At 35.7% G+C, this 25153-nt stretch overlaps 1 protein-coding gene across 10 annotated transcripts in view; it reads left to right on the forward strand.

The window, feature by feature from the left end:
• CADPS2 (calcium dependent secretion activator 2) overlaps positions 1-25153 on the forward strand; it is a 285396-nt gene that overhangs the window by 223912 nt on the left and 36331 nt on the right. For 6 of the 10 annotated variants that reach the window (XM_066183000.1, XM_066183003.1, XM_066183002.1 and 3 more), the window contains 6 exons: positions 1888-1991; positions 5538-5694; positions 12704-12845; positions 20925-21080; positions 23233-23380; positions 24404-24418. In XM_066183000.1, coding sequence (XP_066039097.1) covers positions 1888-1991; positions 5538-5694; positions 12704-12845; positions 20925-21080; positions 23233-23380; positions 24404-24418 — 722 coding nt within the window. Of the gene's footprint in view, positions 1-1887; positions 1992-5537; positions 5695-12703; positions 12846-12974; positions 13431-20924; positions 21081-23232; positions 23381-23874; positions 24419-25153 lie in introns of those variants that run through there. The other 4 variants (XM_066183008.1, XR_010720761.1, XM_066183001.1 and 1 more) reach the window with 4 other exon arrangements.

A 25153-nucleotide genomic window follows, 5' to 3' on the forward strand; every position in this document is an offset into this window, starting at 1 on the left:
TTTATCTGAATCCAGTAGTAGTATTTATAAGCTAAAACTTTAATAATAGGCACTTGGTGGATCCATCCCAATCTCTCTTGATTCAATATGTTTGTTGTTATATTCATATAATCATTGTACAGTATAAAACTTGATCATGCAAACAGTATTGATAACAGTGATCTTGGCATTATGAACGGTGTTGTGCCTGGTGTGTGCTTTGTGCTTGACCCATGTTCCTACACTAACTCTTTCTTGGCCTAAATTCTGGTTTTAGAAAAAAACGTATTTCAACATATCTGCTTATGTGATCTCATTTAATAAGATTTGAAAAAATTCTTTGTAGTTGCTGCAATAGCTAATCTTCCTGTTTGGTTTTTGCATGAAAACAACGTGGGGTTTTAGTCACTTTGAAGTAGATATTTGCTGGAGATTCTAATCCAGTGTTTCTTCAAAAATTACATCAAAGCTATATATTTCATCACTATAATATGCATTGGTGTGTTAGTGCTGGAGAACTGGACAAAGTCACCTGCCTTTAAAATGTTTGGAATGTTGCTTTTACTTAAAATGTTAAGTGTTAAAAATATTTATTGCATGCAGATTGATATTCTTACTGACAGCAAGGAGATTATGTGAGTTGTTTAATTAATGTGCTAATGTTCTATGTAATGATGAATGCAAAATGGGAAGGAACTGTAAGCAGAATTTTCTGCATATGAAGATGTGTATTCACGTGATTTTCTATCCATGTAATCCATAAACATGCACAAAAAATGAGAAAATAGAATTCCTGATACCCTCACTGACCTTGTTATCAGCTTCATAAGTTCTCTGCAAACCTGGTTAATGTGACCATACTTTATATCTGATTATATTGTACATCATTTCCGTCATCCCATAATTTATGCTTAGCAACAAGAGCTTTGTTAAGTAAACAAGCTCTAATAGCTAATGGTGAAGTTATCCCTAATGATGCAAATTGTATAGCTGGAAAAGTTACTTTTACTGATTAAAATATGTTTGTAAAAAAAATCTGTTGGACTCTTCCCTTATCTCCTGTGATTCTTTCTGAAACCTAGAGCTATGACTTTTTTTTAAATTGCAAACTAATTGTTGTTTGTTTTCCCTGTAAGTATTTTAGTTACAGTTAGTTTAACTTTGTTGTTTCCTTTCTTTTTATAGTCTTCTGGGTAGAATGAGCGAGCCTCATGTCATTTGTAACTTTTGCATCTGTGCTTCTTTCAGGTGGAATTTTTAGTAGGCTTGTGTTAATTCTCTTATAAGATCCTTATTTCATAATGCTGCTTTTCACTATGGTACTCAAAAAAGTGCAGATTTGCCTTCACTGATGAATAGCAGGTAGAGAATTAGTTATTTGAATAATTAGTTATTAGAAATTAGTTGTATGAATCATGATTTGCATTTTTCTAATATTTAAATATGCCTAAAGTAGAACGTCTTCTTTTGATGAAAGATTTGGAATTTTTGACTGCAGCAAAAGGTATGAATTTTGCTGATGACGGTAATGAGTCATCTGGTGAGAAGGCATTGTACTGACAAAAGAAAAAAGGTCTCCACTGTCTGCTGTCTTTGTATGTATGGCCTTGAAGAGAAAAAGAACTTCCTTATTGCAAAAGTTGAGAGTCTAATTCACCAATGCACCCGTTCATCACAAATTAAATTAGATAAAGTTTACAGTGAGCACTGATGCTCTTGTGAATTCTTTTCTCTTTGTAGTCATCCAGACATTCAGCTCTGTTTATGTGTATTAAATGATTATCCTTATCACTTGAAATTTCTTTTACTTTGGAAAGTTGTCAGTTTTCACCATTCTCATCATTTTTTCTTACTGTAAATCATATTTGTAACTAAAGCAATTTTGGTTCACATTTTATATTCATATAGAGACCATGAATCAAGCAACACCTGCAAGAAAACTGGAAGAGGTTCTTCACCTTGCAGAACTCTGTATCGAAGTATTGCAGCAAAATGAAGAGCATCATTCAGAGGTGAGGCTGTAATTGCATTTGCTGTAGAGTTTGTTCCTAGATTTTCTCTCCCCTGATGCGAAGCAAGTCTGTCAAGAAACATTTTAGTTTTACTTTCTGACATATGTTTAAGGCAGTTCACATTTACAGAGGAATAAGAGACTTGAAGCTTATATAAAGTGAAGTGAAATAAAACTCTACTTCAATTCACTTGAATGAACTGTAGGTTTAGAAATGAAAATTAAAGAGCATAAAAAAGAGAAAGCATCTTTGTGCTGGAGGTGCTGAAATGGTATGGAAAACATTCATAGCCTTATACAGTTTTTCCTACCAACTTTTCACCTGATTTTTAGAACAGAAAGAAAATGCAACAGAATGCTGGTTTTTATCATGCTGTATAAATCCAGATTATAGATATAAAAATAAAGATAGTTATAATAATCTCATTCCCATTCCTCTTCTGTTGATTGGAAAAGTATGCTTTTAAACTTGTGCTTTTAAAAATGGCATTGTAAGGTAGAAGAAATGAAATAAAACTATTTTATTTTTCTTACTTTCACATCTTTTGCTTCATGATACAGAAACTATAATTGCTGGAATTCTAGCACCTCTTATGTCAAGGAATTACAAAACTTAACTTGGCCAGATTCACTTGTATATATATTCTTGAAATTTAATAAATACAGTTTTCTAAGGTTCAGGAAATTGTTTTAAAATGTTCTCAAAAAACTCAATAAATATTTTTTTGGAAAATATGCAAAGGCATAAGCATTATTTAGTATATATAGTTATAAAATATGATCATTCAAAACATCTGGTTTTATATCACACTATGGAATATGGTTTTTAGCTTACATCTGTCATGTGTGAACTTGTTATAGATGTTTTCTTTTATACTGAAGAAACAGCTGTTTTGATGATTTGAAATTAATTCCCTGGAGGTCTTGTTCTACACTACTGTTGCCACTGTGTTACAGTGTAATGATTACTTAATAAAATGTATATATTGTGGTCTTTGTCTTTTGAGGACCTGCATGACTGTAAGAAAATTGTACTTCTGTGGAAAAGAACACAGAAACAAAACCCAGATCAAATCATACATATATTATTAAGCATCTCTGTTCAAAGATTGTTTTCTATACTCCTTACTTGCATTTAGAGATGTGGTGCTTTTCAGAAGCATTGCATGTGCCTTCAGAAAAATTTATTCAGCAAAAGGTCACAATCTAATTAAGGTACCTTGAAAAGAATAAAGATAATGATAATGCTGAGGTTATTTTCCCCTTCCTTCATTCATGCAATACATGTTCAATTTCAGTGAAATTTATAGGGCAATAATAAAATATATCTGAGAAAATGATTGCCAAATTATACATTGCCTACTCAAAACTGAATATTAAGTATGGGGACTTCACATCATAATGTTATGCAAATGTTCAGTGTTTGATGCTCCAGTTGATTGAAAGGATCAGTAATCTGTAAAATAATATATCACATTTTTTAATATGATGATAAAAAAGATTTTTTTTCTTTTTTTTTTTTTTTTAATTCATAACATTTACACATTTTGGGGATTCCCGAAGGGAAGAGAGGTATGTGATTCCTGATGAACTATGCATTTTTTTGCTGTGCTCATAGCATGGAACTGTGCATTGAACATGTAGCATAAGCTGTTTCGATGATTTCTGGTGTTGCATATCTACATTTATGTGTCTTCTAGAATCTAAGAACTTCCTTTAATCCACTCAGTGTTTCTAGAATGTGTGTCATCAATTGCTAATTGCTTTTAGCCTATTATTATCCATAACAACTGTACTGTTACATTTAGCTTTAACTTTTTTTTTCTACTCTTTTTCTTGCTGCCCAAGTAATGATGCTCTTGAGAGAGTCAGAAGAATTTCAAAGTGCCATTTACAAGCAAGAAAATGGAGAGAAAATGTACTCATTTTCTAGTTTTGGTTTTGCTTTGTTTTGAAGTTTTGGCAATATTTTCTGAAAAGAGTTTTGCTTGCTTAGAAGGGTCCTCTTCCAGTGCCTATTTACATTTTTTATTTTCATGTAGTTATTTTCTAGAGTAAGGAGTCTGTTCCTTTAATGAATTCCTACTTAAACAGGGTTCATTAATAAGAAATTTCTTAAAGTTTGATGAAAAAGACTCCATTTCAAACTCACCAAAGTTTTTGAAGCCTCATCTCTTCTCACTATGGTGCCAGTTGTCATCCCTCAGTCCTGACACTGGAACACACAAAGTACTTTTCAGTAATAGCAAGAGATACTCAGCATTTCTTTAAAACCTTTCGCTAATTCATCATTTCTCCATTTGCCCCATGTCAGAAAGAACTACAGGCAGTCATCAGAAAGTCCATGACACAAAAACACATTTGTGGACCACTGTACAGAAGCTGTCTTTTATTTGATGCCTTTCAGACCTGACTCATAATTCTGCATCACCCAGGGCCTACATTTCATAAATGCAGTGGAGATTCTGTGAATTTATTTGAAGCTGGAGGGACTCAGCTCTTGTGTAGATCAAGCTATATGTGTTCCGTGTTTGCAACTCAAAAATATTCAGAATTATATATTCAAAATGAGTGACGTAAGTTTGAAAACAATGACATCTTCCTGGGTTGCATGTGTAGGCATTTCTCAGTGTCAGATGTTCTTATAAATTCTGAGCAAAACACTCTCAGCAGGATTTGATGTTCATTCTGTTTCATAAACTCCCTTCAACTTCATCTTTTAACTCCAGGATCACAGAGCTCTCCCTGATCCAATGCTCAGCTCCAATACTGACATTCAAAGGCCTAGATTTATGTTACAGTAAAAAGGTACAACAGTTATATGTCTTTAATGAAGAGCTGGCTTTACTTCCTGATAATCTTCTTCACAGATTTTTTCTCTTCTTTAAGCATTGCCTAAGAACATAAATTTTTGCATGAAAAAAACTGTTCCAACATGTGAAGTTACTGGAAATAAGTGACATTAATGAACTTCTAAAGATTTATAGCATTTGCACAAGGAAAACTGGATGTCTTCCTCAGAAGAAGGTGATACCTTTAAGGCAAAAATAGGAATTGAAATCACTCTCTAGCTGTTAAAAAACACCCTCAGACTTCCAAGGAATAAAATTTCACCAAAAAAATCCTTTTTGATTACCAAATGAATACAAAATGTATTCATAAAGATACATTTTAAAAACAAATTCATCTGCTTTAGAATTTAATGAAATCAAAAGAAACATATACAGCCATTTTTTTCAAGAGCGAGGCCTTCTTGCTTTCCTTTGCTCTCTGGAAAAAAGTTGCAGGCATTTATACTCCCTTTTTTTGATTTTTTTTGGCGCTATGTTTTTATTGTGATCATATCAGCTTTCCCACAATAACCTGTTTGATTTATTTTTTTGATGCAAAATTTTATAAAATATTTTCCCATTTTTCACTTGGCCCATTCTTCCTCCCTATGTGAGACAGGACAGAGCGTGACATACACAGATGTATTCTGCCATGGAAAGAACACAGCTCTTTGCTTTGACTCGTGTTCAGTAATTCTACTTTGTCATGTTTGCAGGCATTTGCTTGGTGGCCAGAATTGTTGGCTGAGCATGCAGAGAAGTTTTTGTCTCTGTATTCTGTTGATATGGATTCAGCTCTCGAGGCACAGCCACAGGACTCCTGGGACAGCTTCCCACTTTTCCAGCTGCTGAATAATGCCCTCAGAAATGACAGTAAGATCTTTTTTACATACTGTTTGTGTAAGATTTTTCAATATACCCACACCTTAGAAATGTGTTTCTAAATAGGATAATGCTCAAAATAAGAGTGAAAATGCCTGTTTTTATGATGCATATCCTAGTGTTCCATTTCCTTCAAGCTGAGCAGTTTCTCTCTATCCTTGCAGAATTTCAGTCCTTATTCTGACAGTGCATTAACCGCTTGGTATTCACAAATTGCTCAGTTTTATGTACAAGTAATTTAAGAGGTATTGATAGTTTGCATTTAATCTATATTGCTTAAATAAAGTTGTAGTTTATATTTCCTTCTAAGCCTTCTATACTATTTCACACTAGTTATGTCTATAAAGATATAGTAGTGTCATCATGAATGGAATAAAATATACACAAAAAATACTCGATTTGGATCCTTTGTTGGGCCAACTGCAACTTCAGAAACTTATTTAAATTGCTGTGATGGCAATTGAGAAGTTTGCTGAAAAGGGTGCAGGCATTGTTCAGTCCTAGTGCAGATTTCAGAAGAGCTAGATTCCTGAAGGGTGGATTATGCGTTACTTTAAGCTGTGTCCAATCATCTAAAATCCAGGTTAAAAATCTGAAGCCTATATTCAGATGGGGTATTCAGCCTATTTTCCTACCATCATACATTTTCAGTTTAGGAAGCACATCTCTACTTGTGATGTCACATGCACTTAAAACAATTCTTTGGTTTCTGAAAACTCTTCAGGTATTTTACAATAGTCTTACAAGAAGGATTTGTGACACCAGTTTTAACTTTATTTTTGTGTCATTTCTGTTCCTTTGAGCTTTGGTTCCAACCTGAGAAAAGTGTTATAAACATACAAGGGGTCTCCTCACATGCAAGAGGTTACTAATAGGCTGCTGATTTTTCTTTCCTTAAAAGATTAAACAGATAATAATGCTATATTACTAGAATAGGCTTAAGAAAGACATTTAATGAAAACTTTCACATTGAAGCAACTATTACAAATATTGTATAACTTTAACTGAAGGACATGAAGCAACTGTTGTATGAAATATCACACCTCTATACCAATTTCAGTAATTCCCTAATGGTAATAGATATATTAAATGACAGTTTCTGGCAGGTGAAAGCCATCTGGAAAATTACACACTTTTCCTTTTTCCGGAACTACTGGAAAGCAACCATGGAAATTAGTCACCTATTAATCAGTGGACATGTTAGCAAGTGGCAAGTGACCATTCTACCAAGAAGTGATTCCCAAGTGGAACATACTTCAGTGCTTATTCTTTAATTAACAGCCTTTTCACCTTGTAACTGCATTAAAAGCATTAGCAAGAGCTTCCCATGCTTATGTGATCAATTTTGCAGTCTTCCAAGGTAAAATAAATAATTCTGACTGTCCCCGAAGGGAAAATCTTTTCCTGAAAACTATCACCTTCATAAAGATATATTTAGAAAAAAAATCTAAAAAGGGAAAAACTGGAATGTGGTCTCATGAGGATAAAAAGGCTAGTGTTAATAATTAACAAGGAGAGTGAAGTGGAGTAAATTAGCCATAATAGAGCCCACAGTGACTGGCAAAGTCACCTCTCATTATCAAAAAACTCATTAGGAAATGAAGAGGTGGAAATCCCACTGGGTTATTCTCACTCTCTGGCTATATCAGAGATTACTTTTCAGACTTCTTTCAAATGAAGAACAGTTAGGTCACCATATTGCATATTAGGGTAATCTTCACTGAAATTTGGAGGACTGACACCTGCATGTTATTCTATCTCAAGAGCATTAAATGAGCTCTAAATCTTTGGTGTATGAGTCAGTTTTCACATATACCTGACATGAGAGAACTCCTAACAATAAGAAAACAATTTTACATTTACAGCATTAAAGAAAACTTGCATGTAAAACTATTTTTATAACTACGTCACTAAAGTATAATAAAAAGCCTCTGAGATAATAAAAATTCATATTCATGTATATTCAAATGACAGTGAATGTGCTATTTTACAGTGTGAAAAACATTGTGCAAGATTCAAGGTGAATACTTCAAAGTCAATATTCAATTAACAATGAGAAAAAAAATGCATTTTACAATATGGTGTATAGGTTTTTTTTATGAAGAGAGGGGAGGATGAGGAGGTCCTGACTGCAGCTTCTCATTTCTTTCATGAAGGACTCCATTTTGTGTCAACTTAAGACTCTCCATTTTTTTCTGACCTTATTCCACAAGGCAGGGTATATCAATGATTGCATTCCTGTTTAGTCTAACTGAAGAACTTTAAAAAATGGAGGGAGGGAGGAGGATGATCTTCCCATCTTGTAAAGTATTTCAGCTTTTCTCATGAGACCTAACCACAAAAAGTGATTTTAAAAATATTACATTCACTGTGGAGATTAATAATAGATTGAAGATAAATTTCTTGTGATTTTTCAAATTGTAAATATTTGAAAAAATTATTGTACTGCTTTTATAATATACATTTTAATGATCTCCAGAGTTGCTGCTGTCCACACACGATTGCCTGACTCTGTAAAGCTTTGAAGATTGTACAGTGATGGCAGTACTCAACATCTCTGTATGATAGAAAAATTATTTTTTTCCAGAATTAGATATTCATAAAGGGAAGAAGAACATAGCTGTCCCAGGATTGTGTCTTGTTTCCTGTAATGATCGTGTTACTTTTTGTCACACAGCCTATGAATTATGTTGTGAAGGGGCCTGCTTTAGAGGGCAAATTACTTTCTATAGTTGTTTAGTTATTCAGATTAATCTGGTTTTTAGTGTCCAAAAGACAGACATGTATCAATTCCTCTTCATTTAACATGGTGTGAGAGATATTTTTAGTAGCATATGCCTAGTTAGATGAAGCATCTGGATATGTTGCCTGTTTTAGAGGTTTTCCAACTCTATATTCAGTATTCTTACCTTATCATTTCCTTATCAAGTTTTCTCTCCAAGTGTCACTTACTGACACTGTCCTGTGCTATTACTCAGCATTATTGCATTGCTACCTTGGCATAAACCAGTCAAAACTAGGAGTATTATAAAGGTAACTCATAATCTTCATTCTCCTTCAAGTATTACTCAGTGGAATGTCTGTGCACCTGTGCTCTAACTCTGCCACAAGTCTGCTCTAACAGGCAGAGAGTCTGATGAAGCTAAGTTAGAAAAAAACAGCATGTTGAGTGTTAGCCCTTTGAAAGGAATTCTCTGGTACATTTTTTTCAATTATTGTTGCTAGTGGTGGGGTGGCAAACACCACCAAAGACAGAATCATCACGTTCCTGCTTTGTTACAGACTGTGTACTACATTCGGACTAGAATTTATGTATAACATTGTACCCTGTCTTAAACTACAGGGTGGATTTAGAAAACAACTTGGACTTAAGGTAAATAGAGAAAACTGTACACCCACCCCAATACCTCAGGCCTTACACTTCTCATTGATTGTGGAGGGTATCTTTTCTTAGATCAGAGACTCAGACCTATTAGGAGCTGCTTTGAAATCATAACCTGCCTTCAGATAAGAGCTACATGTCTTGATTACTGATACTGAGAGTCAATTCAAGCTGCATTATTTCCAGAATATCCAATGATCATTTTTCCTAATGGGACTTTTACACGAAGGTAAATTGTGCAATAAGCTGTTTATGTCACTCTATCTTTTAAAGATTAAATAAATATTCACCTTGCTTTCACAAAGTAAACCTCTAAAATTCACTTTTAAAATGCATCTTATATGTAAAAATACAAGATAATTTCCATATAAATTGGGACACTTGCAATTTTTACTGCAATTTACTACCTGATTAAGAAATTCTCTGTGGAGACTATAAACAGCAAATGAATGGGAATGGAAACTTTCTTTTCACATGTCACTGGTTGAGTTTCAATTGCTAAAAATATAATCTGGACCCTCAAGGATATTTCCTTCTTGAAATATACTCTTTCATATTTTGGATTTAAAAATATACCAGAAAATTCAAGTTATCTTTTCCATAGAATCCTATGAAGTGCAGGATAGTTACAGACTCTCTGACAGAGTGCTAGTTTTGTCAAGGGAAAAGAGACTCAAGTTAATCTGTGTCATTCTTGCCTGCCTTTAATTCTGCAGAAGCTCTTAAGGGCAGCATGACATGATGACTCCAGGATAACTCTTAAGATGTGCCTGTATTAGTAAAAGCCATGGAAGCCTCACTGCTTCTTTGTGCACAATAGATTGATTTCCTACTGCTTGAGATGAAACCTCATTCCAGTACTGAATAACTAGACTTTAGATTCATCTCTGATATTTTTTGTCAAATTTAATATATTTCAGATAATATATTTCTCAATGTGGAAAAAATGTAATAATTTTCTTCTTCAACTTCAATATTTCAAGAATATCTACTTTGGGGTTCTGTTTCTGTTCCTGTAATGTGTTTTCCTTTAATATTGCCTATGCATTACCTTGCTCTGGCATAGGCTTTCATTTTATTGTTGCTTGTGTGAATATGAGATGCCTCATATGAAGAGGGTGTGCGGTGTCTATATTGAAAAGACAATGGAGAATTAAGCTACATAGCTTTGAAGACAAGTGGTAGTTGAGGGATCTGAAGTATGGATTTCCTCAAGGATCTCTTGTTTCCCATCTGCTTTCATGCACAGGTGGTACCTTTTGGCAAGATCAATTTTAATCATAGGGTAGAGTGCCATGAGTCTCATGATGATACTCAGCTACATCACTTATCCCTGTGCTCCGAGTTCTCTCCCTGCCCTGCATTAGTCCTTAATGGAGATCTCCAGATGGGTAAAACAGAGCTGCCATGTCCTGAACTCCGGGAAAACAGAATACTCATGGAGTTGTTGATCCAAGACAGTTGTGTGTTCCCACATAGAGAGGGAATTCCGTGTAGGTGAAGTGACAATAAGTCTTGGCATAATTTTGGAAAAATTCACTTCCCTGTAAAGACTGGCATCATGATGTTAGGAAAATGATTCAGCTTTTTAGGCTGAACACCTTTATTGCTTGTGACTTCTTAAAATTTCATGCTGGCTTTGAAACAACAAGTCACCCTCCTGCCCACGAGACTTCATTACTGTAATTCCCAGAGCAGTGCTTGTAGCAGAGCATTTCTGCGGTGTGCTCAGAAAACACTAAACTATAAGCTTGTCCCTTCAGGTAACTGTGATTACCTGATTAATTACAGTTCTTCACTGGTTCACTATAAAGCAGCAAGATTGATTTAATTGGCACAGTTGTATTCTTGTTGTTACTTTTCAGGTCAAAGTTGCCTTGAAACTCAGACTAATATGCAAATGAATCCCAGCAACCTGTTGTTCCTCAAAGAAGGGCGCATCAGCTGTTTACTGTGCAACCTTTGTATTAATATCCAAATCCTCCTCAGTCATTTTTGTTGCTGGTAAAAGGTGCTGTAGTTTTAAGATCTATAAAACAGTTATAAATAGAGAAAAATACCACTGTTTTGAGTTCTTGATATATAAATAATAAGCCAGAACTAACTAGTTAACAATTATTTTGAGGAGGCAGTGTAAATAATGGATTCACAGGTACTCTCAAGGGTGGATTCCCAAGTGTTTAATAAAGAGATGATCCTACACCTCTGCTTTTTTCTCAGTGGAAACCCTAATAATCTCTGCCTACTACCTAGCTGCCTGTTTTTATAGAACTTCATATATCTGATATCTCCACCCCTGCATCTAAAGTGGTTGGAAATTAGCTGAAAGTTTAAAAATTCTTAGCAAGAAAGGCACTTACACAAACCCAGAGAGAGCTGATAATACAATATTGTTACCTCAGGTAAAGGTGATTGATAGGTATTTCCTATAAGGAAAAACATCCTACAAGGATGTTTTCAAGAAAATAGTTTTTTGCTTTCAGTTCACTGTATTCAAGAAAAACAGTAACATAAGGTCCAGACATTCAGCGGCAAGAGCACATCCTTGCAATACAAGTAGCAACAGGGGACAGAAACTTGATGGCAAGTTTTCCCCATAGTCTCCATCTCTCCCAGGTTCTGTTGGGGCTGGACATGATTCAGGAACGGAAGGAAAAGTAGTTTCTGGAAGCTATAGAAATTACTTTGAGATGTTATACATAGAGTGGCATTGGGAGTAAAACAAAAGGGATTGTAATTTTAAAAGATGGTGTCCACGGTGAGCCCTGTGATGCAGGCTTTTCTTCTTAGGAAGAGGAGGAAGCCTCCTCAAAATGTGGTTTTGGTGCCCATCCAATCATACAAGAAGCCTGTGTGCTAGAATAGGTGGGAGGAGAAACCTACAAAAGAATTTAAAACAAGAGAATACGGAGAAGAGGAAAGGAAGGTTGCCAAGGTCATTAAAATTTCTCTCTGTGGCTGAGCTTCTTTGATTTCCATATGCATAGGGAAATATTCTTATAGGTCCTAATAACAGTGCGAGATTAAAGGGCAAACACAGACACATTCAAAACATGAAACATATATTCCCTTGGTGGGACAGGACATTAGTATGATAAGAGTTAGCATTTGCTGAGAGAACACTTCAGGGAATACAGAGACGAGCAGTGGTGATAGCAACCTAATTTTCAGATTTTGAACATGTTCAGTTTGCATGTGTATGCAGTTTTTCATGTAGTAAGTCCCATCTCTGAAGTAGGTAATATTCTACTGCTTATGAATAGCTTTCAAATACTTTTTTTTTATTTGTTCAGGTAATTTTGTCCTGTCTTGATGTAGAAGTAATGAACAAAATTGCTAATGTTTAGATTTGGCAAAGCATATTATTAATTTTAAGAAGATGCAAAAAGGTTCTGGTTCAGTAGAGAGCTTCAGTATGTACCTAGTTTTCATTGCACTGACAGTTTGAAATGTACTACACTGTCATTATGGAACACCTCATTTATCTTTTCTGAACTGTATTTCCTACACAAGCTAGATCTTATTCTTATAATGCCTTTTTGTACTAAAACATTTTAAGATACGCTTCTTCCTATAACAAAAGGTCTGACATTTTTGTCTCTTGTTTGTTTTTTAAAGCACTTTTGTGCAATGGAAAGTTTCACAAGCACTTGCAAGAAATTTTTGTTCCCATGGTCGTCCGCTATATTGATCTCATGGAATCATCAATTGCCCAGTCCATTCACAGAGGTCTTGAACAAGAGTCATGGCAACCTGTCAAGTAAGTACTTTTTACAAAATCTGAACAAAGCACCTGCCTATAGCTTTCTGTCTAACAAGGGGTTCTCCCCTGTTGTCCTCTAAATATTCTATTTTTTATTGTATTCCTACATTGTTTATTTCTTCACAGGAGCATCACCAACAGTCTTCCTAATGTAGCTCTTCCAAAAGTTCCAAGTTTGCCTCTTAATCTTCCACAAATACCTAGCTTTACTACACCAACCTGGATGACTTCTATGTATGACTCCACGTGTGTATTCTTCAATAACTTTCTGACTGTATGTCAGCTCTGCATGGCCTTGCTAGTGTTCTGTGCAGCTGTATTTGGATTGCATGGTGTTCATCCTCTCTTAGTTGGAAATTGTTGTTTCTTGGGAGTGAGCCAAGCATGGACTGTTAGTGAGTTGCTCTTTCTAGTGCGTTAAAATGTAGCAGTCTTAAACCTGGTAACTTAGAAAATCAACTTGGCAAAGGTCTGTCATAGCAGGAATAATGTTTAATACTCTAAACAACCTAATGACTGTTTTGAATTAATAAGCAGTGGGGAACCTTTCGGATGATTGATTTTAGATTGTGGTTTTGTAAAATGAGGCAGCCCATTATATTTTTTGCATGGGTTTGATTAACTCATTTTATATTGGTTCTGAAAGTCATTGATTGTAAATATTGTCATCAGATTCAATATCCATGTTACAGGAAATTAGTAAAATGTTAATAAGTACTAAGAATAGAAGCACATCCCTTTCTTTGTTCGCTTGAAAAAAAATATTTCTTTCTGATTTTTTCCCAATATTTCAGTGCTCTGTGGAAATATTCCCATAGTTACAGGTCTGATTTCTGTGTGAGGACACATTAATATATGCTGGAGAAAGGCTCAAGAACCTTATTTTAGCAAAAGTTGTTATAGGAAAGCATGAATGTTAAAGACTTCAAAAAACACACGTTCTAAACACATATGTTGATAATATCATTTCAAGACAAGTGTTGTCTTCTCAAGTTTTATGACAGACTCCTAAATAGCACTAGATCTATTTCTGCAAGAGTTAATACAATCATAGAATACCGTGTTAAAAGGGACCTCAAGGATCATCTAATCCAACTTTTCTTGGTGAAAGCATCGCCTAATGCCCTCTCCAGATGAATTTCAAAAATGTATAATGTTGGAGAATCCATCATTTCCTCTGGGGGAGATTATTCCAATGGCTGATTGTCTTCATTGTGAAAAACTTCCTCTACTTTTTAAATCAGAAACTCCCCAGAAGTAGCTCAAAGCCATTATCCCTTGTCTTTTTCATGTGACTCCTTGTACAAAGGGAGTATTATGATTGTTGTTCTGCTGTTAATTCCCCTAAAAAGTGGCAGAATTCCTCTTAATCATTGGCTTTGGTACCTTTTGTGTTTACTATAGTAATGCTAGGTTTCTCCTGATGTGCTTATGCAAGTCGTTTCAGCTTTGAATACAAACTAATTGGCCTTCTGGAACTCAAATTCCTTTCGGTTATCCCCAGGTTTTCAAAGGTCACTTTTTTTTAGAATAGTTTTCAAAGTTAAGAGTTGCTAGTCTTGGATGTGCTCTTGTAGTCTGCTTTCTAGCAGCCCCATCCAGTAAAAATAAATTGTATAGATGAAATTTCATGTATTCTGAAAACTGAATTTATAATTAATACAGATTCTGGTTGGAGGGTTGTAGTGGTAGATCTTTCCTAAATGAAGGGTTTGGTGCAGCACTATATTCCTAGGCTCTGTTGTCAAAACACATGCAAGCATTCACCCATCCTCCTTGCACATGTTCTTGTATTTAGTTTCATGGTATATATGACACAGTATGCATAAAATCCTAAACCAGCCATTGAGGTTTTCATAGCATTTGATGAGCAGTGAGGTTGACATGCTGTAAACACTCACCAGAAGTAGTTCTCATTCTGCTGCTTTTCAAGAGAAGTTGGGGTGAGCGGTGTCTCTTACTGTGGTTGTGACCTTTTTGAGGCCATCGTCCCCTTTCAGCCACCCCACATAGCATTCAAGCAGAGATCTGCCATGGTGCTCTCTCTGATGGAGGCACCTCTTCAAACATAGAGCTTTGAAGTTATATTTTTAAAATGTGTATGAATTGACAGTCTCGATTGCAGGCAGCATTAAGTTACCTTTGTAATACTCTGGTATCCAGGCAGTATTTTAAGAATCAGCCTATCTGCATTCTACTGAAGAGCCAAGTAAATTCTCAGAATGGTCATGTATATGGGTAAAAAAAGGAAAGCAATAGCACTGCAAGACACTTGTTCCTCCTCCCTTGCTAAGAAGTTTCCTTTTTCTTCCTGGTAATGGTGGCTCAGTTTCTGGCAGAGGAAGTGGGTCACTTTCACTGCTATGTAAAAGAAAGGAGGGGGGGTTTATTTTCCCCCTCTTCTCCCATGCCGTCTTTTTCTGGGAGAATACATTTACTAGTTAAATTCTTCAAGAAGGAGTAACCCAATACCTTTGCTCCAATACCTGCTAAGCAAAATCCAGAGCTTCCTGACAGTTTTCTTTTTCAATGTGATGAACACCACAGCTTATGTGGACTGGAGTGGTACACTGAATTATATATACAGTCAGCAGGGTCATCTAATGGAGGAGCACAAGTAGACTCCTTCTGTCCACTGCTTCCCCCAAGTCTTTCTTTCCCAGTTCACTGTGTTCCCTCCTCCTGGCCACAAAACTGATGGTTTGGCAAGAAGATGACTGTGTATATCACAGAGTTCTGCTGGACTTTCCTCTTTCTCTTTGAAAGTGATGATTTTGGCCAATTAATCGCTATCAATTTGAATTACACGATGAGGAATCTAGAGTCAAAAAGAAGGAGAATGAGTAGTCTGTGAGCCAACTGTGTTAAGGGTTTCCTGAAGTCCTTTGTCTCTTTTATATGTAATAGAAAGAGATTTATTATTCTCCAAACTTTACTAATGTTTGTGTCCATGCTCTCAAGCTCATGTTTAACTATATTCATATTCAATTGAGCTATTATGTGCCTACCTAATAATTTTGCTGAAGAGAAAGAAGTGAAAATATATACACAGTTGGGCATCCATTTGTGTACTTTATTGATGAAAATAGATTTTCACTTTAAAGTTGCTATATTTCTCTTGAACATTACTAGCAAACATTGTTTATATTTTTTTAATTGTTTCCGTTTTTCTCCTTGATCATTTGTTTTGGAGCAATAAATATATGCTACTTATAACTGCATTTAGAAAGATCATTAGCTTTTTTCCACTTCTTTTTGGGCATTGGAAAGTGAGATATGAGAAGAGGAAATGATGAGTAGTAGTCTGTTTTTCTTGATTGGTCTCTGGAGAACGTAACTCAGAGGACGCATTGGCTAGACATGCAGAGCACTGTGAATTACTCTTCCGTTTGGCTGAAGATAATCTTAAAGAGGCAAAATGTTTGAATATTCTGTAAAAGCTTTCAGTCAGACACAATCAGGAGTTTTTCCTTACTTGCTCATTAATTCAAATAAACTATTTTTTGTTGCTCTTCATATTTCAAATATGGGGTTTTTTGTGTCTTCTGGACTTGGCTTTTAAGTTAAATATGTGGGTGATTTTAATTGTTTGTGGTTTAATTTATAGATTACTCTTTTCAGTGCAGATATAACATAGTGTCACTGACCAGAAATACTATAGATACAGCTTGTCTGTTGCTCTCTGGTGCCAGTCTAAAACATCAGCTTCAGGAAAATTCAAGGCTGGGGAAACCTGGAATCAGATATATGCTTCTAGGAGAATGGTCCTGTCTGGTCTTCCACCCAGAAGCAAAATCAAAGGAAATGTGTCATCTATAACCTTCCTGCTGTGGCTCAGCTATAATGAGTGGCACAAGGCTGGAGCAGTCACAGTGCTCCAGTAGCGATACAGAGGGAGTTGGTTTGAGTAGGTCTGAGCTCCTGTGCTGGCCCTCTCTGTGTGTTTGTGAGTGCTGAATGAGTCAGGAGGCCATCTTTCATTTCTGTTCTGAGGGGTTGTGTCTGCAGTGCCACATACGTTCCTGTCAGAGCTTACCCCCAGTAAAGTGGTAGGAGGCCATGGCCTGCATTTGTAAGGATGGGTATTTAAAAGTATAGCCATAGAACTGATGGCATAGTGAAATCTGTCTGATCTGCTTTCTATGGAATAAGGAGTTTTGAATATCTAGATCCTATTGAGCATTCTGGAAGACAAATTTATACTGTGAGGCAAATTTCCTTCCTTCCAAAAATACTGATATGCAGTAAGAAAGAAGACTCAAAAAACTTCCTTTCATTGCTTGATCCTTAGGTTGCCTCACTCTTGAACTAAGAGGAGTCATGGGGTAGCTCTGTCCCCAATGTCTTTGAAGGACTTGGCACTAACTGAAATTACTGAAAGTTCTGTTCTGTTGAAGAAATTCTCAATTGAGTTTCTCAGACCTGAACATATATTTTGAGGCAGCATAAAGAATAAAAAGCTGGAGTTCACAAGCTGGGGGCTCACTAGGGATGTGGTGTCTGTGCCATGTTTTGTAAGTGGTCCTCACAAAATGCTAGTGGGTAGTATCTCAGTAGTAACCTTAAAAAAAATTGCAGTAATTTGTAAAATGACCATTCCTGTCCCTGGTAGACTACAGAAGAATTGAAACCAGCTGCTTTTGAATCTTTTGGTTGATTGATAATATTCTTAGTTATTTAATACTTGTTTTTTCATATCCCAAGCCACCCTATGGAGTTTCACATGTAGGCAAGAAATTATTCATTCTAAATCTACTCTGGAGTCATGTGTGGGAGTATCTTGCAACCGGTGTACTTTATTAGTGGACTGTTTGACTAATTGCTACTGCTTAGGTACCTGGCAAGCCCAGTGGGAAGCTGCCTCTTTCAGCTGTCAGTGGATAAGTGAATTAAGGCTGCATGCCTAGGAGGCTGCATGCAACTCCTAAATTTGATATGCTGCAGGTTCTTGGAGAAACATTATGTCTTGGATCTCTTTCTTTTTTTTTTTTTTTTCTTTTTTTTTTTTTTTTTTTTCTGTATTCAGTATGATGCAAGGACTAAAGCCATAAAATAATTTAAAAGGGACCTCTGGAGATACCTGGTTACTCTTCCAGTCAAAGTGTGACCAAATACAAAGTTAAATTCCCATTAGAAAAAACGGCAATATAACAGGAAGCACATAATATTTGCCTCTTTTAATCCCTGGTAACCTTCTCTTACTGCCATGACTTGATTAATAAGAATGGACAACTAGACAGTACCTGAAATGTTGTTTTGGCCAGCAAAGCAGGAGAGTTTGTGCTTAATTTTAAGACTATGGATAACTATTATAGTTTTTAAAGAAAGAATGTCAGTTCAGTTTCCTGGTAGAGAAATACTATTCCCTTCTTTAGACTGAAGTCACTTTACCATGCAAACTCAAATAAAAAAAATTCAATAGCCAAGAATGTGTCGTATCCCTTTACAAAAAGAAAAGACTTTCGAATTATGGATATATATTTAGTCTTGATTTGAATGCGGGAATTACTCCTGTGCCAGGAAGACATAAAATCTGAGTTTAGCTCTTCTTTTGCAGCATTTAGCAAACAAATTAGATGTTTGCGTTTGGATGTGTGAACCAGGAACAAACAATTTCTGTTGTAGCACTTTATTTTCTTTCCTCATCTTATTAGTAGGATATGTTAGTCAAATTCAAATGTCATTGGACAATGTTGAATAAAAAATTAAAGGATGAAAACTCAAAATTATATAAAAAGAGAACAAATGAATTAGTGTTTCTCACAGAACAAATTCTTCCATGAACCTGTGCCTGTTATTACATTTATTATAATTGTGAAACTTTATTTGGTAGTCTAATCAAACAAAATTAAGTGACTACTACTACAATGTAGTAGTAAACAAAGTAGTAAATGTGCATAAGAATACATTTATGTTATTATGAATGCATTAGTCCTCCTGAATCCTAAAGAATTTCCTTTCCTGATATATTCCATCAGGCAAAAAAGAAACAACTATGGGAGAGTAAAATATGGTTAAATTTTATAATCTGATGATGAAAATTATTAGTTTTGTTTCTTGAGAAAGTTTGGTTTGTTTTCTAGAAAATATGTGTTTTATCAACAGTTACATAAATACTGAGATTGTCCCATTTCTGTCCCCATATGATTTATCTTACTTTTTACTCCAGTCATCTCAAAACTTGCTTTAGTCACTTTTGAATCAGATAAGGTTCAAAAGCATCTGCAGCTTCACTCACTGCCAGCACACACAGCAGATGCAATGATATCTTCAATATTTGCTTGTCATATAACTGAAAAGCAGTCTAACAGGATTATAAATTTTCCAGAAGCTCTGGTTGTTTTTTTCTTTCTATTCCTTAATTAAACTTAGTGATGTATGAAAACGGTCCCTCAACAGGTAGAACCCCAGTGCAAGTTGTAACCTTAGCAGTCCCATGGGCCTTTTTCCTGTTTTTGCTGTTTTCTTTGAGGACCACAATACAGTACTAAATTAACAGCTACTGCGTAACAGAAGTGGGGAAAATAAGCATAATATCAAAAAAGCCTAAAGTAAAAAGTGTGTTGGAACTGTGGAATATCCTGCTCTGCACCCTGAAGGTACCAAAACCTGCACCATTAAAACCAGAGCCAGAGCTGGTGGCTCAGAGGCAGCCTTTCCCTTAGGCAGGAGCCCCTTCTCCCGGGTTGTCACTGCCTGGCTGTCCACTCCCCTGGCCCTGAGCTGCATGGGGCAACACTGCAGACGACAGCGCTGGCTGTGGTAGCCTTGAGGCAGAGGAGCAAGAGGTGCCTGGGTGTGGCTGGAAGGTGTGAGATGGATGCAGGTGTGAGACTGAAGTGTGTGTTCCTGCTGCCGCTTCAGAGCCCGGAACGAGCTGTGCTTTAATTCACCTCACTGCCCACTGCCTGGCCTAACCCGGTGTGACCCAGTTGTGGTGCTGCTGTCTGAGGGGTGCAGTAGGTGGTTAGATATTAGAGGTCCTTTCTGGTTGTTTCATTTGGTTCTGAGTCTGACCCTGCTCTGTCCTGAGCTCAGTCAGTGCTCACTGATTCCATGAGAGCTGGGGTCACTTGACACTTCGATAATTCTGTTCTTTAGTCATAAGGCAGAAGAAACAAAATGATGGTAGTGATGGTGTATTTAAGCTGTTTGGATCTGAATTGGGACTGTCAGGCTGAGTTTTGGTTGCTTGTGCCACTCACATCCTGGAATTCAACGTTGCATAGTATACACTAATCATAAACGGTAACTCAGGCACTGCAGTACAATTCATCATGAAAATGGAATTAATCTGTATTGACAGTGGAAGTGTAAATGAACTTACTGCTTAGTTTAGCTTTAAGTTGTTGCATTTCATCACAAGCGATTGTATTTAAATTTAGCAGTCAGATCAGGGTGGAAGACCTTTAAAACATTATGGACAGTCTGAGATGTTATAGAGCCATATTAATCCACGGGTTTTGTTTGTACACCAATTTCTTTAGTTTCTCTTCTCTTCTCTGTTTTTTTTTGTTTTGGGTTTTTTTTTGTTTATTTTTTTTTCTCCCCACCCAGATCTAATGCTTTTCCCTCAGTTAGAATTCATGAGCATTTATCGAGGGACTGTTTGTCTGGTTCTCTTTTACTATATTACTACTAGCATCCTCATTTCTTTGGTAGACTTATCTGCCAGAGTCATGAAGGCAAGAAAATATATACACAAAGTCTTCAGTATATTGAAAATATCCTTACTATTCCTGTGCCCTGTATTTTTCCTATCTTGATCTGAAACTTGAGCTATTTCATTTTCCATGCTCCCCAAGGTCCCATCTACCTCCCTACACTGCCGTATTTCTCAGCTAACAAATGAGAAATCATTCACTTTTTTCACCCTAAGAGGGTGTATTTTAAATTTCCCACTACCATTTTCACATTTTTTAAATAAGAGCAACTGTGCTAAAAGATACAGGGAAATGAAGGAGGAAGGTGGTGTGATAAGGAAATCTTACTACCTTAATTATGTGGCAGCTGGGATAGACATCCATACATTTATCTTCTGTTTCTGGGGGGTTTGTTTTGTTTTGTTTCTTATAGCAATGGATCAGCTACATCAGAAGATCTTTTCTGGAAACTGGATGCTCTGCAGATGTTTGTCTTTGATCTTCACTGGCCAGAACCAGAATTTGCCCACCATTTAGAGCAGAGACTTAAACTCATGGCTACTGACATGATAGAAGCGTGCGTTAAAAGGTACAGTTGAAATGATCACTTAAAAATTGTGAGAGATTTGAAAATGAACACAGGAGGGATCATGCTGGCTTGCAGAGGTATATCTATACCAGAATCCTGTCACAAGAACCAGGGCAATTCTAAAGAGATCATGATTTGTGTTTATTTCCAGCATCTGGCAATCAGCATTTTGGCAACATCTGGGAAACACCAAGGAGAATTTCTCTATCTTACCCTTGGAAGTGAATAAATCAAGTTTGGTTTTTTTAATTCCATATTAGTAGCAAATATGAACAGAACTCAGAATTCTTCTAGAAGACATCTTTCTCTTTTTGCACATTTCCCTCCCCTTTTACTACATTATTCTTCATGTTCAGTTAATAGTATTATTTAATTCGTCAATTTTAGAGTTCTGTCTCTAGGAAATACTTCAAAAACTGTAGAGTGTACAATATTTCTGTATTTATACAATAAAATAAAAAGAGGGCTGGCTGATAGTCATCCAGTTGCAATTAAGTTTTATAGTGCTAAATTTCTGAAAATTACAGAAAATGTGCTGTTTTTCCTTGAGCTTATCTTACCTTTATTGGTATATTCTTTTAAATTAATTATGGGTGATATAAAAGGCCTCTCTGCCATAGCTTTCAGTAAATATCACTGAGTTTAGAAGAAATATCTGTATGTCTAGAAAATTTACAGAGAAGTACAGTTAAGTGCTTCAGAAAACTTAATCTGGACATATAAAAATACAGATTTTAAAAAAAAATAGAATGGGGGAAAATAAAATTTCTAGATAATTTGTGTTAATCATAGAATGTACAGTATTGATAAGAAAAGCTAAACAAGCAGAGTATATTTACAGATGTCATAGTATTGCATTATCTTCTCTAAACACAGTAGGAAAAAGTGGAATCTCAGGCTAAGGATATGAGCCTGTTGCTAGACCTAGAGAGATGAAATCATGATTAAAGAAACAGAAACATTTAAAAGAACTTTTCTATTTGATTATGAAAGGGGAATGATAAAGGGAATGGAATAAAAGTTAAAGCTCTAACAAAGAAAGGTAGGAAACACTAAAATTAAAGCAATCCATCTGTTCTAAAGAATTTGGCATAAAAGCTCAGTCAGTTATAGTTATCGAAGAAATCTTAGAAAAATGGTGAAGTCTTAAAGGAATGGAAGACTATTAGTATCATCTTAGTCTAAAAACAAAGACTAGCAAGGTGATTCAGTGCTACAGATATTACATTATACATTACATTATAGATTATATTGATTTTGAGCCAGGAAAAGAAAGAAAAAAAACCTCACTGTTTTATCAACAGACCATAAAATATATTAATATTTTAGACTTAATGCGTAACACACCAGTCTTAATACACTAATTATGTTTTTGTGTGGTCAAAGATACTGTATGCCAGATTATAAAGATTAGAGAAGCAACTCAGAAAAACATTATGGAATTCTTCTACTATAACTCTTCTTGTGATACTAATATGATCTTAAGAATTTTTGTAATGGAAATAGAATTCTTCTGTTCCCATCTTCTAAAACCACTCTGTGAATTTCTGGTACCCACATTTTAAAATAAGGGTGAAAATAAAACATTTTATCTGTAAGAATGTTGAATTATAGTTTATTTCAGTGAAATTGCTCCTTATTTACACTGATATGAGTAGAAAATAGGGAGTTGTGTTACATATCTCCTGATATGTCTTAATTTTCAATATATATATCAATATTTTCTTAGTGTTAAAGTGATTTTCTTTATCAAAATTCTCTTTCTGTTAAAGCCAAAGAGGATTTTTTTCATTATATTTCTTAGAAGCAAGCATTTTATACCAAAAACTGCATTTTAGCATAGAAAACCTGGAAAATAAGGGGTATTTTCATTGCTTTAAATTAAACACAAGGAAACATATTGTTATCTAGAAAGCAAGAATACTTTTATTGTTCAACTGAATTCACTGAAGTGCAGAACCTTGAGATTACCATCAGTGCAATTGTCTATTGAAAGATTGATATTCTGAATTTACAGGATTTTAATTCTAAAATGTTCTCATGCATACATATATTGTTAAGCCAAAGTGTTCCGTGAGATTTATACATGTTTACTGTGCTTGTTCAGAATTATCAAAGATACTCATATTCCAAATTGCGTTTTAATACACAGAACAAGAATTGCATTTGAACTGAAGCTGCAAAAGACAAACAAATCGACAGACTTGCGTATCCCTCCTTATCTGTGTACAATGTTTAACGTCTTGGTTGACGCCAAGAAACAGACAGCTAAACTCTGCATACTGGATGGGGGGCAAGAGGTAAGTGGAATTTTGTATGTTTAATTCCTGTTTGGTTGATCTGAAACATCACATACTGCAGGCTGTCCTTACATTAATTTCAAACAAACTGAGATGCATCACATAGCTCTGCTGGTACAGAAGTGTGCATCAGCCGATCCCTATAAGCATCATGTGAGACACAACTCCTCATCTTCCACCAGGGAGCACACAGAGTGCTTCTGTAATTTGTTTGCTTTGACCTGTGAGTCTGTTGAACATTCAGAGGATTTCTTGACTCACAGCCCCTCCAGGAATTTCTCTCGGGTTGCAACAGAAAAAGAGCCCACTTTAGGACTCCTTTGTAATTGTAAAATAGAGCCAAAATATTGTCCTTTGCAGACAGGTTTTAATTTATTAAGGTTTGGTGGTAAATGGATTATAGACCCAGCATTCATGCCAAGGAATATGCTGAAAATAGAGGAAAGAAATGATTAGGTAATTTAATGTTTTTTTTTTTTAATTTGGTCTCCAAGGACAGGGACTGTTTTGACAGTAGTCTGCTGTAGGACTGTAGATACTCCACAGTGGAGCATGGATGTGCTTTTGAAGGATATGTAAACCTCACTGACTTCTGTCACTCCCGTGTTGTCACTCCCAGCAGGAATAATCTGTGAAATGAAAAGGGTATGCTATGTAGATTGGTGAGACCACCAGCAAAAAATTAAAACTGTTCTTTCTGTGCTAGTGCATTAGCGCATGATTTTGGGTTGTGATTTGTTTCATTTGGTTTTGGAGAGACAGTAAAAACCTTTTTCAGAATTTTGCAAGAAAAAATGTATGTCTGCTTTAGGCACCTTCACAAGTACACTATTTGGACTTTTTTTTTCTGTTGATTTTTGCATTTCTATACTGTGTTCTTCATTTAATTGACTGATCTTTTCAAGTGAGCATATTCGATGTAATTGTCTTTTTTTTTTTCCTAATTCAATGAGACATTCATCATTTTCCTGTTATACCCTGTCATCTTTATTTTTCCTTTTGGTTTTCCGTGACATGAACCAGTTTGCTAGTCAATGGGTAAGTGTCTTTTCATTGTTTTTTAATTTACATTTTTTTCATTGAATATTAACAGCCACTTTTTATTTTAAATGGTAGTGTTGCTTTTCATGTTAGCCAGACCCTCGGAATTCCTTCACAGTCTGACTGTGCAACAGACTGATCATCAGCTTCTCAGTTCCTTCCTTGTTCATCCTTCAGGGCGATTCCAGATGAAGTCTTCACTTCTCTGCTTTTCAGACTCAGTGTCCTGTCTTACCAGGTCACAAAGTTTTGGATTCTTTCACCTCTCAGTGAGGCTCATCAGGAGTAAACCACAGCTATCAACTCTTTCTCTGAGCTGATGCTGCCATTTCACCTTTCACGTGTGTACAAGCAGTAACCTGCAAACACATGGGTGCACATCCTGCTTTGGATGAAGGCAATACCAGTACCTCTGTAATGACCTGCAGACAGATGGCATAACCCCTTCTCCAGGATGTGCCATTCCTCTTGCCTGCTCTGGATTATGCCTCCTGCTCTGTCAGCCGGTCCACTATGAGCCAAAGTTCAGCCATCTTCTTAAAAGCCTGGAGTCAAATCATCTTCCTCAAGGATCTGAAGTTTTGTTTTGCTGAGGGTGACTGTTTTAGAAGAAATTAGCACTGGAGAGGAGTGGGTTAGAGTATTTATGATCTCATGTTTTTCAAAATAAATCATGAAAAAAAATCAGATTAATGTAATTTAAAAATTATTTTTAAAGAAATGTCATAGTTT

The sequence above is a fragment of the Chamaea fasciata genome, unplaced genomic scaffold, assembly GCF_029207755.1.
Source record: "Chamaea fasciata isolate MVZ Bird 193981 ecotype frontalis unplaced genomic scaffold, bChaFas1.0.hap1 SCAF_5, whole genome shotgun sequence".
Lineage (NCBI taxonomy): Eukaryota > Metazoa > Chordata > Aves > Passeriformes > Sylviidae > Chamaea > Chamaea fasciata.